At 41.5% G+C, this 14027-nt stretch overlaps 1 protein-coding gene across 1 annotated transcript in view; it reads left to right on the top strand.

Annotated features, from left to right (window-relative positions):
- Prmt7 (protein arginine methyltransferase 7) overlaps positions 1–14027 on the top strand; it is a 47534-nt gene that overhangs the window by 16635 nt on the left and 16872 nt on the right. The window contains exons 6-8 of the mRNA XM_004625836.3: positions 8671–8783; positions 9588–9829; positions 10028–10208. Of these exons, the coding sequence (XP_004625893.2) occupies positions 8671–8783; positions 9588–9829; positions 10028–10208 (536 nt within the window). The remainder of the gene's footprint in view (positions 1–8670; positions 8784–9587; positions 9830–10027; positions 10209–14027) is intronic.

Below are 14027 nucleotides of genomic sequence, written 5' to 3'. Positions count from 1 at the left end.
TTTTTTTGTGGTACTGGGGATTGAACTTAGGACCCTGCACTTGGCACTTGCCAGGCAAGTACTAATTCTACTGAGTTGTCTCCTCAGTCCCAGCTAAAAATAAAAGCCAATCAGTACATCTGCTTTCACACATCCAAAACCTCCTTATTCTCTAAGCAAGCTGAAATTCTTGTACAGGCCGTCTCTTTAAGCCTGGTCAGACTGAAGTGAAATTAAGGTAGCAGGAAGAGACTTTTTAAGGTCTGCCATGCATTGGAGACTTTCCATGGTGGCACAGGCTTTCCAGGTGTTCTGACATGCCATTTGATTCTTAGAGGACACAGGTGAAAGATTTGGAAGAAAAAAAAATAATGGGTTATGGATATTACCAGTATTTCTACAGTGTTATATTTTATGATTGATGCATCTACCTAACTTCAACCTTCTTTTGTTAAAAAATTATTTTGAGTTGCAGATATAGCTCAGTGGTAGAGCACTTGCTTAACACACAGAAGGCCCAGGGTTCAATCCTAGCACTACAGAAACAAACCAATTTTTTTGATGGAAAATCTGAAACATATTATCAAGGAAGGAAAGTGTTCCTTTATTTTTATTTTTATTTTTTTATATTTTTTTATTATTTTATTTATTTATTTTTAAATTTTGTGTGTGTGTGTGTGTGTGTGTGTGTGGCCAGCTCATCCCACCAGGGGGTGGGCTGGCTGGCATGTGGTGCTGGGGGATTGAACAGCGGTCCCTGTAGCTTTGCTAAGCTTGTTCTAAGTAGGTGCTTTAGACCACTGAGCCATCTCACCAGCCCCCTTTATTTTTTTTGTTTTTTTGTTTTTTCTTGTGGAACTGGGGATTGAACTCAGACCCTTGTGCTTGCCAGGGAAGCACTTATCCTACTGAGCCATCTCCCCAGCCCCCCCCTTTATTTTTAAAATATAACAGACATACTAAAAGTTGCACATAATATTATTTCCCTTTTTTTCCTAAACAGGGAGGGAAACATGCGAGTATTAGATTCCCATTATTCTTTTTTTTTTTTTTTTGCATCCTGGGGATTGAACTCAAGGTCTTCACACTGACCTATATCCCCAGACCTGAAATTAAAAAAAACCCAACTTTTCATTTTGAGACAGTCTTCCTAAGTGGCTGGGATAGGGTTAAACTTTTCTCTTGCTGCAGCCTCCCAGAGTGCTAGGATTACCATGCCTAACTCATTATCCACCCCCCCCTTTTTTTTTTTGTATTTTAAGGAAGGGTCTATAGGGTGTTCAGCTTCTCCCTACTTTATCGGACTCTAGTGATCTGCCTGTTTACAGCCTCCCAAGAGCTGGGATTATAGGTGGGCTCTACCACACCCAGTCTTAGCGTGCCCCGGTGGTGGTGCCAGGGCCAGGCTGGCAAGGCCTGGTAATCTGCTGACCCGTTTTTAATCAGCATTATTGTGGCATAATGTACCTAAATGAGTATATCCATTTTAAGAATTTAGTTTGATGAGAATTTTTTTATTTTTTTGAGGTGGAGTTCCTGTAGCTCAGGCTGGCCTCAAATTTGCTGTGGAACCCAGGCTGCCTTCAGACTCATGATCTTCCCGTTTTAGCCAACCAAGTACTGGGATTACATCCATGTGCTGCTGTGCCCAAACTTGAGAAGTTTCAACAAAAACACATTTGTAACCACCGGTGCAATCAAGATAATAGAATATATCTATCATGCCCAAAAGGTTCCTCATGACCCTGTATAATCAATTCCTGCATGGCATGGCCTTTGGCCTTAGGTATCCACTGATTTTTTTCAGTATAGATTAGATCTGCTCTTTCAAGAATTTCAAGGAAATAATTGTAATAAATATGTCGGCATATGTTGTTTAGTCTTTTTTCCTTTGGTGCTGGGGATTGGATCCAAGGCCTTGTCTATACCAGGCAAATGGTCTACCACTGAGGTACATTTACCATTGAGGTACATCCCTGGCCCTGCTTTATAATGTACTGCTCTGGAAGCTCATTATCTGGGGCTAGTACTTTTTTGCTAAGCAGGACTCCATTTTCTGTACTTACCAGTAGGCTTATTGTTTTACTTGTTGAAAGACTAGGGTACTTCACTGATATTTTTTAACTTTACTGATATTTTTAATAGTGTCTAATCGGTTTTACACATTGAATAAACTTTATTTTTGATACTTTATTTATTTTTTTTCTTTTTTGAGATAGGGTTTTACTGTGCAGTTCAGGCTGGCTTTGAGCTCACTTTGCAGTTCAGGCTGGTCTCAAACTATTTTTTTAAAAAATTTTTTAAAATTTTATTTTATTGAGAAATAAATAGCAATAAGACAGTTTCAAAACTGATTAATAGGACAGTTTCAATAATTAATACATTGTACGTTGTTATCTTCCTAGTGGTTATCCATAGTACCGGATGCAGGTAGGATATCCTGTCTAAACACTATTAGTACAAATCTTTCTTCTCATTGAATTAAGTGAAAGTACCTGTATATTTATCCTAACTATTCTGCATATACAGATACAAAATGATCCTTCCTTTATATCCCCTTTTTTTGTTTAGTCCTATCAGAAATGGGTATTCCATTGGCATCTAAATACTATAGGTGCATGAATTCAGCAAAAAAATCCAACACAATCCAGCAGTCCACAATAGTAGTGGGTTATCCACAGAAGTTATTGACTTGAGCCTTTCACAGCTCAGCATATTAATATGGCTTTACTTTATATACCTCGTTTTTGTACTTTTCTGCTGGATGGTTAAGACCAAGATAAAGTAAGACCTATATAACAAGAAATGTAACTTTTGTATCTGATAAGGTCAGTCAGGTACCCTCAGGATTTATCCTGTAACCCTGTACTGCAGTTTGCAGATCCTTTGTCAGTGTCAGCCATGTGGATGAGTCACGGCCATTGCTTGACCAGTTTGCTCTCTGTGAAAGCCTGAGAGAATGTTTTCTCTCCAGGCAACTCTCCTTAGGCACACTCTATGTCATTGATCACATTGCTCTGTGGCTCCATAATCTCCTTGATGAGAAAATTTGGGACACAATTGAGTTACATGATGTTACAGTATAGGTTCTCCTATGTCCTGAGTCTTCACTGACATTGAAAGACTATGGTCAAAATGCTGGCTGTCCTTGCAGCCCTTCTATTTCTCTAATTTTTGGTCTGCAAACTTAGGTTGTTAATGCTTCAGAAGAGAAGCTTATTATTACTCTACAACATATGCAGTTGGGTTTAATTTTACTCTCTGAATATCAAACATCTTAGGCATAACATGGAACAGGTATTTTCCATCAAGTATTGATATGTTAAACATTAAGTACAGAATATGGAGATAAAAATTTTTTAAATGAAAAATATTTAAAGAATATGAATAAACAATTACATATTTTTACGCAGAAATTTAGAAATATAACCATATGCAGCATTGTAGCAGGACAGTCCTGTGACTTTTTTTTTCCCTTGTGTCTTTTTTTCATTTATTACCCATTTAAAAAAAAAAAAAAACTTGTGACATAGTATGATAATAATTGGTATGTCATGGCATGAAGTATGTATTTAGAAGACCAGAATGACAGGCATTCCAAGCGTGACCCTTCTATTACACATTGCTATCTTCAGGGCAGTTGCTTGGTTCACAGGTATCCTCATATATAGTTAGTCAGGGTGAGAATCCTACCAGTTAACTGCTAGTTTCAAAAACCTGCTGATGTTTCTCAGGATCATTGCCTTGCCCATCTTGGGTGTATAAATGCCTGGCTTTGTCCCTGTCCTGTTTCCTAGCTCTTCTCTTTGCCCTCTCCTCATTGTCCAATCCTCAAGTTCTCGCTTTCCTTTTAATTGTGTTACACCTTTCTATTTGTATTTCTTCTTTTGAGTTCTTATACTAATGAGACTATATGATACACATGTGGGTCTGGTTTATTTCACTAATGAGTATATCTTCAAGTGGCATCCACGTAAATATAAATGCTTCAAGTTTATCATTCTTTATAGCTGAGTAATACTCCATTGTATAAAAATACCACATCTTTTTCAACCATTCCTCATGTGACGGGCATCTTGATTGTTTCCAAGATTTGGCTATCACAAATTGTACCGCTATAAACATAGGTACATAGATATCAGTATGATATGATGTTTTCAGTTCCTCTGGGAAAATCCCCAGTAGGTGGATAGCTGGCTTGAATGGGATTTCCAGTCCTACTTTCTTAAGGAGTCTCCACACTGATTTCCATAATGGTTGCACCATCGATCTCAATGATACTCCTACCTCAGCTTCCCAAGTGCTGGGATTACAGGTGTGCACCACCACACCTGGCTTTTCTGGTACTGTTTTTCTAATCTCTAAAACTTCCATTTGATTTTCTCATAACGTGTGTGTGTGTATGAGAGAGAGAGAGAGAGAGAGAGATACTGGGTATGGCTTTTGGGGGGTGGGGCATTACCAGGAATGGAACTCAGGACCTTGAACTTGCCAGGCAGGCACTGAGCCACAGAGCTGTGTATCTGGCCCATGTGTAATGCTGGGAATCATACCCAGGGATGTTCCGTTGGTGAGCTACATCCCTGGCTCTCTTTATTTTTTATTTTGAGACAGGGTCATTGCCCTGATGGAACTCAAAAGTTATGATCCTCCTGCCTTAGTCCCCTTCAGTGCTGAGATTATAGGTATGCACCACTGTACCTGGCTAATAACATTTATTTTCTTTCATGCTTAACATTTATTTTTTCAGTTTAAATATTATCTTTATTTCTGCCATCTTGGTCTCTTTTGGGTTTGTCTTGTGGGCTAATTTTTGTCCTGCTAATTTTTTTTTTAATTTTTAATTTATTTTATTTATTTATGTGTGTGTGTGTGTGTGTGTGCACGTGTGTGTGGCCAGCTCAGCCCACCAGGGGGCGGGGCTGGCTGGCATGTGGTGCTGGGGGATTGAACTGTGGTCCCTTTGCTTTGCTAAGCTTGTTCTAAGTAGGTGCTTTAGACCACTGAGCCATCTCACCAGCCCCATGTCCTGCTAATTTTTTTTTTTAATTTTTATTTATTTGTGTGTGTGTGTGTGTGTGTGTGTGTGGCCAGCTCGGCCCACCAGGGGGCGGGGCTGGCTGGCATGTGGTGCTGGGGGATTGAACCAAGGTTCCTGTGCTTTGCTAAGCTTGTTCTAAGTAGGTGCTTTAGACCACTGAGCCATCTCACCAGCGCCCCTGCTAATTTTTATGCTACTTGTAAGTCATACTTTCCTTCTTCAAATGTTAATTTTTTTGGATGCTGTACTTATTGGGAATTTTTCATTGTTGAGTGCTGGATTTTTTTCTCTTTTAAAAATTGAGGCAATTGAGGCACTTGCTATTGAATTTGACCCTATTACAGTTCGTTTTAAAGTTTTTTTTGGAACTGGAGTGGTGGCACATCCTCCTGCCTCGGCCTCTTCTCTGATTTTTTAGACAACAAAATCCAGCACTCAACAGTGAGGCAGGAGGCTGAGGCAGGAGATTGTTGTGAGTTCAAGACCAGCCTGGGCTACAAGTGAGCTCAAGGCCAGCCTGAATTGTGTGGTGAGACCCTGTCTCAAGACAGACACACAGGGGGCCTGGCCGTAGCTCAGGCCTTTTAAGTGGCTGCTTCCACAAAGCTGTCAGCCTCAGGTTGCTGGAGTTCGAACCTCACACCTCTCCAGCTGGCCAAAAGTGCCCTGAAGGCATTCGAGGAACAACAACAACAACAAAAAAAAAAGACACACACAAAACAGTTTTATGGGAGCAAGATCAGATAGGTCTAAATCAGGATTTCTTAGCAGCAGCAGTACTGACTCTTGGGGTTTAGTAAATCTTTGTTGTGGGATGCCAGCCAGAACATTATGTTTAGCTATGTCCTTAGCCTCTACCTACTAGATTCTAGGAGCACTGTCCTTCCCCACACCATTTGTGCCAACCAAATATGTCTCCATACACTGTCAAATGTCCAAGGGGATGTGGCAGTACACAAGTGCCATTTCTTGAGCATACTGCTGTACATCTACTTTGGGTAGGCTATTGTGGCATGACTTTGTTCAGGTCTCTGCTGGGTGCGTGAGGTAGAAACTCCATGGGTTTTTTTGTTTGTTTGTTTGTTTGTTTGTTTGTTTTTGGTACTGGGAATTGAACTTAGGACCTCGTGCTTGCTGGCAGACACTTGTGCCACTGGGTTATATTCCTGGCCCTAGAAACACTGAGGAGAGGCAGATGTGTGGCAGTGGGGAGGGGCAGTTTTGAACATTGTATTCTGGTTGGACTTGGCATGACATTAGAGATGATGGGCAGGCCCTCTTGGGACTCTAGGCCAGGAGATGAAAGTTTCTTCTTCACCGTCATTCTCCTTCATACTGCTATTGAGCACTAATGTATTTCACAGGAAGAGTACATTTTTTCCTTTTGCTGTCTTCACCACCACCACATGAGACAAACCTCATTATCTCCCTTTTGCAGATAAGGAAACTTTTGGTCTGAATCAAGGGCTCAGGGATTGAAAATGGGGCTGAGGCCAAGTCTATAGGACTCTAGATTGAAACTCTTTATTATTCCCTTTCCTGAACTATTTTAATACTGCCCTTTTCTAGCATTGTCTGTGTTAGTTGTTCTCTGTGTAAGGAAGATGAGTGGGCTTTATCAGATTACAATTCATGAGCCATTAGAAGTGTTTACAGTTGATTCTTTATGATGAATAGCCCCTTACGAAGTCTGTTTTCTTCTTGGCTCATTAAAAATTATAATTATAGAAGTAATGTATCACAGGTTTAGAAGATAGTTAACAGAAGAATCTTCCACAACTCTACTGTCCTAAAACAGCTGTTATTTGGGACATTGTTTGGTAGCAAGATACTAGTTTAATTAAGAGGATTCAGTAGAAGGCATCTGAGAGTGTTAAGTAACATATCAATTTTGGTGGGTGTAGCTGAACTTGTAGTGATTGAAGGTCATCAGACAATTCTCTCTCTCTCTCTCTCTCTCTCTCTCTCTCTCTCTCTCTCTCTCGTGCCCTCTTTCCCTCCCTTACTTAGTATTTGAAGTACTATACCAGTCTTCAGTTTTTGCTTTCCAAATAATTTTTGCTATTGAAGATCGGACTATTTGTGTTTTTCTTTTTGCTTTCCCTATTCTTATTTTTATTTGATTTTCCTTTTAGGTGTTTATAGTTATCTGTTTGTTTTTTTTTTTTGTTTTGTTTTGTTTTTTCAGAACCAGGGATTGAACTCAGACTCTTGCACTTGCCAGGCAAGCATTTATTCTACTGAGCTATCTCCCCGACCCCTTTATTTTGTTTTGTGGGAGGTATACTGGATGTTCACACTAAGTTACATCCCCACCCTTTTGTTTCTTGTTTTTTTGAGACAGGGTCTCACTATGTAATTGAGGTTGGCCTTGAACTCTATGTAAGTCACCTAGCCTCAAACTCTGATCTTTTTGCCTCAACCTCCCTAGTGCTAGGATTACAGGTGTGGACCACAGTGTCCAGACACTAGCCATTTTTTTGTTTTGTTTTGAGACAGCCTTGCTAAATTGCCTAGTCTGGGTTTAAATTTGTGATTCTCCTGCTTCAGCCTCCCAGAGGCTGGGATTATAGCTGTGTACCACCAGGTCCTTTTAGGTTCATGTTGTTCTCTTACTGTTTTTTTCCAAGTCTACCTGCAATTCCTTTCCCTTCCCTTCCCTTGCCTTCCTCTTCCTCTTCCTCTTCCTCTTCCTCTTTCTCTTTTTAAAAAGTGTTTGGTTGTTACAGGGTCTCACTACGCAGCCAAGACTCATAGTGATCCTCCTGTTTTCAGCCTCCCCAGTGCTGGGATTACAGGCATAGACCGTTATGCCTGCCCAAACTCTGTGGCCCAGCTCAACCTGCCCTGGGAGGTGGGGCTGGCACAGCATGTGGTGGGGGGGGCGGGGGATTAAATTGCTTGCCTAAGCAAGCTTAGTCCGCTGAGCTAGCTATCTTGCCAGCCCCTGCAGTTTTCTTTTTTTTTTTTTTTTTAATTTTTTTTTTTTTTTCTGTGTGTGTGTGTGTGTGTGTGTGTGTGTGTGTGTGTGTGGCCAGCTCAGGCCACCAGGGGGCGGGGCTGGCTGGCATGTGGTGCTGGGGAATTGAACCGTGGTCCCTGTGCTTTGCTAAGCTTGTTCTAAATAGGTGCTTTAGATCACTGAGCCATTTCACCAGCCCCATGCAGTTTTCAACATACAGAAAAATTGATAAAGCAGTTCAGAGGGCACCCATTTTCTGGAACTAAGATTTATCAGTTATCATTTTACCATATATACATCATCCATATAGATACATAATCGTTCGTATATATCATAATATATATACCATATGAAGTTCCATATATATGTATATACAGTGAATATATAAACATGGCCCTTTTGTTATTGAACCATTGGAAAACCAGTGCAGACATGACACCGGCATTTGTATTTGCCTGTAGTATAATGACTTTTGTTTGGTCTTTTTGGGACAAGGTTTCACTATGCTGTTCAGGCTGACGTTGAACTTGCAGCACTCCTACTACCTAAAGCCTCCTGAGTGCTCAGATCACAGGCGTGCACCACCGCCCCTAGCTCTAATAACCTATAACTCTCATGTTCCATACATTTGCTGAAAATATTTTTCTTAGTCTATTGGTTGTTTCTCATTCTGTTCCCTGTTTTTTAGATGGTGACATGCCATGCCGTGCCAACATCCTGGTCACAGAGCTGTTTGACACAGAACTGATTGGGGAGGGAGCACTGCCCTCCTATGAGCATGCACATAGGCATCTTGTACAGGTAGGTGCCCAGGGCCTTGCTCAGGTGTGCTGCTGTGATCTCAGCTGGTGCATACGTATTGCTCACTACTGCATCAGGCTCATTGCAGCCTTTGGTACCTCTCCATACAGCCTGTGATACCCTTTAGTTCTAGGGAGGTTTCTAGCTCAGGTAGCTGATAGTGCTGAGGTAGAGAAAGCCTTTGCTTATAGTTTCATGCAGTAGTCTTCACTGCTGGGTCCCTAGTGCTGGCCTATAAAGGATGCAGGATGGATGAGGTAGGAAGACAACTTGTCGAAGAACTAGAGCTTCAGCCACCTAGAAATAGTATATAATTAGTGACTCCAAGTGAAGCCAGCAGGTCAGGTCAGCTGAGGGTGGATGCTTATTCTTTGGGTTTTGTAGTAAACAGATTCTGGTCTTGTTGCCCAGGTAAGATTTATTCTGAGTTGGTGCTCCGAGCCCAGCCTAGGAACTACTGCTTCACAGTAAGATGTGGACTCTCTTCGAAGTCAGTGTGGGAGTTCATCAGCATGATGACAATTCAGGGCTATTTTTGAAGTATTTAAAGTGCTGGGTAACTTACTTGTCTGACTTAAACTATTTTAGGCATAATGTGTATTTTTGAAATTTACTTAACCTTTTTTTCTTTTTCCAAGGACATAGGGCTGAGAACAATTTATTATCTTAGTAAGTAGTGAGAGGTGATAGCTGTTACTAAATTAGCCTAATATAAAGGAGTAGACTGTTTTGATCCCTGGACATTACTGTTGGTCAGGTAACTGATTTTTTTTCTTGTTCTTTTGTTTTTTAATATAAACTTAGGAGAATTGTGAGGCAGTGCCTCACAGGGCAACTGTCTATGCACAGCTGGTGGAATCCAGAAGGATGTGGTCATGGAACAAGCTATTTCCTGTCCATGTTCAGAGCAGCCTTGGAGAGCAGGTCATCGTTCCCCCCTCAGATCTGGAGAGGTGCCCAGGTGCGCCCTCCGTCTATGACATCCAGCTGAACCAAGTGCCACCTTCTGACTTCGTTGTCCTCAGCAAGGTGCTACCTATGTTCAGGTACCGAGGACCCTTCCTGAGTGACCAATGCTTGGAGATATTTGATTGAATTTGGGGCTTTGAAAGTTTGTTTTGTATGGAAAGGAAACCCAGCTGAGTCCTTTATCAGCTGTGGTTACTGATGATATTGTCACAGAAGCTTAGCAATGGAGTGTGTGAGGTTAAGTTATGCTTCATTTCCTGAATGTTCTTCCACAGTGTGGACTTCAGCAGGCAAGTTAGTAGCTCAGCAGCCTGCCATAGCAGGCAGTTTGAACCTTTGGCATCTGGCCACGCGCAAGTGGTTCTCTCCTGGTGGGACATTGAAATGGATCCTGAGGGGAAGATCAAGTGCACCATGGCCCCCTTCTGGGGACATTCCAATTCAGAGGGGCTCCAGGTAAGAGGCGTGGAAGTTGAAACAGTGCCATGTAAGTCAGGAAAGTTGTCTATTATGTTCGTTGAGCCTGAGATCACAAGAATTTAGACACAGAAACAACTATCAAAGGCAAAGAAGAATCTTTTTTTTGTCTCTGTCTCTCTCTGTTTATCCATTCCTCCCCTTCCGCTCCCTCCCTTGTCTTTCTCTTTCCTTCCCTCCCTCTCTCCCTCCCTCCCTCTTTTTTTTTTTTTTCTTTCTTCTTTCCTTCCTTTCTTCTTTCCCAGTACCAGTGATTGAATCCAGGGATATTCTAACACTATGTACATCCCTACCCAGCTTTCTTTGTTTCTCTTTGAGACAGGGTCTCACTATGTAGTCTAGACTTCCTGCCTCAGCTCCCATAAGTGCTTTGATTATAGGTATGTGCTCCTGTACCCAGCTACCAGTCCTTTTTATTTTATTTATTTATATTGTACTGAGAATCAAATCAAGGGTTTTTTCACTGAACTATTTAGCCCATTAAGTAAGGTCTCACTAAGTTATCCGTGGCCTCAAACTTTCCATCCTCCTCTCATAGACTCTTGAGAAATTGGGATTACACTTACACACTGCCATGTTCAGCTTTCTTTTTTAATTTTGAGATAGCATCTTACTGTGTAGTCCATGCTGGCCTGAAACTTGTAATTCTCTTTTCTCAGCCTCCTTAACTGCTAGAGTTATGGGCATGTGCCACTATGGTTGTCTCGTTGGCTTTCTTCTTTTTTTAAATTACAGGTTGCTGGTGCTATAGCTCAGTGGTAGAGTACTTGCCTAGCTTGCACCAGGATTTCAATCTCTAGCAGTCCAAAAATAAACTGGAGCAGGGGAGATAGCTCAGTGGTCTGAGCATCTGCCTGGCAAGCTCAAGGACCTGAGTTTGATCCCTCCTGGTACCTCATGCTGTGCTGGCCCTGGATTGTGCCAGCCCTGAAACTGGGTGTGGTAGTGCATCCTTGTAATCCCAGCATTTGGAATGCTGAGATGGGAGGATCACTAGGGTCCAGGCTGTGTAGTGAGACCCTGTACCAAGTAGAGAAATAAAAGATTTTAAAAATAACAAAATAAATAAATAAATTAATTAAAAAGCACAGATGAGCTGTCATAAGACAGGGCTCTTAGGGAGTGTTTATGGTCAGCACCAATGGTCACAGTGAACAACAGAGAAGCTTTGGTGAGTTAGCTGTACCACTTGCTACTCATTCACAGCCACTCTTTGATCTCGGCTCCCTCCTCCAAGTCATCCCAGGAGGCTGAGATTAGTTTATTTATTTATTACTATTTTTTTTTAGATCAGTTTAGAACAGATAACTACAGCTTTACTTTCTGTGACCTCAAAATCCACTACTCCAGTTCAGTGGAAAGTGAGCATTAGATGTAAAGATTATTTTTCAACATGTGATAAAGTGTTTACCATCATTTATAAGAGAAATGCAACTTCAGGCTGCAGTGAAATAGCAAAAAGATTAATAAATTTTAGTGAGGTACCACTTTTAGTGAGGTACCACACTGTTAATGAGGCTGGGAGAAAGAGGAAGTAAACTGTCAGAACATTTATGAAACACAGTGTAAGCCTAGTCATCCTGGTGGGAAATGATGCCACTAGTAGATCTTTGGGCTCTGGTTAGGCAGATTATGCAGAAAGGAAGAAAGATGTACATGTGGGATGCCCACTATGGCCCTGACTTAATTAAAAAAGCAAAAAGAATCACCTACAGACTACCTATAAGGACTTGCTGGGTCATTATCCTATGTCCTTTCAGTGGACAATGTATCACTTTAGTCACTGATACAGAATAATTTCTGGAGTGTGTTATTAAATAAAAGCAAAAATTAAGATGCAGAACTGTTAATCTCCCGGTGCCCCTCCTAAATCATCATTTTTACCAATTTTTGTGAATTCTACCAAAGATATCCTTATACATACAGTATACACAACTATATGCTCATAATCACATGCATTCTTATTTTTGCTAATACCAATGTTGGCACCAGGAGATTAAGCATTTAGAGAAATCTTGTTTCTTTCCATACACCCTTGTATCATTTGAATTTTTTCTCTTGTACATGAATTATCTATCCTCAGCCCATAAACTCAACAGAAGAAAAAGTGGGGAACATGTTTCAGGGCCAAGTAATAAAACCTTCCCTCTTTACCCTTGGGTTCTACAGGCACCATCTCTGGCATTACCACTGGCTTTGGTTTTGATTCACCTGTTGCTATATTATACATGGTTCTCTCACTGGTAGGGAAAAGACACAAGATGTGCAATCAGAAGACCTAGGGACAGCTGCCATGCACTGCTTCCTGGACGCAGTTTGCTGAGTTTCTGTTTGGGTAATCTGGTATGTCTTATGTGCAGATTCAGTGGAAGAATATACATAGCATCTCCCCCACACCTTAGTTCCTCAGTTACTGCTTAGGCAAAGGGCTATGACTATCATGGGGTTGCTGTCAGTCAGCTGGGCCTGTGAACTCCTTAGCTTCCCTCTCCCTTTTAGTTGTCTGGCCCCTCACTGATGTGTGTCAGCCAATGTGTGCTAACTTCACCCTGCAACCTTGGTCTTCTGCAGGCAAAATATATATGTGTGTGTATATGTGTTTGTGTGTGTGTATGTGCTTGTGTGCAATAATCATGTATCTTCAGAGTACTACTAAATATTTTCTCCTGAGTGTGTACATAAGACATACAGGGTAATCACAGGAGTACCCAAATTGAGACTCAGCAAGCTCAAGGATGAGCTCAGGGCCTTGTGTCTAGGAAAATGGAGGGGATCCAGTCTAAGATCTTCTAAGTGTGAGTCTGTGTACTTTCTGTGTCAGTGACAAGTTTTGGAATGTTAGGAATTTGAAAGCTGCTAACAAAGCTCATTCATGAATCCACAAAACTGCTTTGGATCCCACTTAGCCTCTGTTACCTTGGGCCAGGGGTTCTGTTACCAGCTGTTAGCCTTAGTACTTGGAGCTTCACTGTGGGGAATGTGGGAGGGAAGGATGACAGGGAAGCACTGTAGGACCACAGTAGAGGGTCTATCTTAGATAAATTTGTGTCTGAGATAAGTTTGTATAGTGTAGGAATAAATAACAAATTTAAGAAAACCTGATTGATTGATTGATTGATTGATTGATTTTTGTATTTGGTGGAGGGTCTCACTATACAGCTCAGACTCAGTGATCCTCCTGTTTTCAGCTTCCCCAGTGCTGTGATTATAGGTGTGTGCCACCATGCTTGAACTTGGTGGCCCGCTCAGAGAGTCCGGGGGGGGGGCTGGCGTGGCATGTGGTACTGTGGAATTGAATCCCGGTGGTCCCTGCGCTTGCCTAAGCAGGTGCTTAGTCCACTGAGCTATCTTGCTGGCCCAAGAAAACCTGATTTTTCCTCCTTGTTATTGTATATTTCTTACGAAACATACCTGGTTATAGGTTTTCATTTTCTAGTCTATGTTCTAGTTTTTTTGTGAGGGGGACGGTTCTGGGAATCAAGCTAGTGACCCGTGCTTACTGGACAGGTGCTATGTTGCTGAGCTATATATCATACCCAGCCTCTACCCTTTGTGTTCAAATAGGTATTTCAGATACCTGCCTGTTTGTCAAATTTAGCTGTTGTTTTCTTATATTCAAGACTAGATGAGGGGCTGGAGAGATGGCTCAGTGGTCTAAAGCACCTACTTGAAACAAGCTTGGCAATGCACAGGGACCGCGGTTCGATCCCCAGCACCACATGCCAGCCAGACCCGCCCCCTGGTGGGCTGAGCTGGCCACACACACACACAATAAATAAATGTAATAAATAAAAATAA

Source organism: Octodon degus, unplaced genomic scaffold (assembly GCF_000260255.1).
Source record: "Octodon degus isolate 3935 unplaced genomic scaffold, OctDeg1.0 scaffold00011, whole genome shotgun sequence".
NCBI lineage: Eukaryota > Metazoa > Chordata > Mammalia > Rodentia > Octodontidae > Octodon > Octodon degus.
This window is presented reverse-complemented; position numbering and strand designations above follow the sequence as displayed.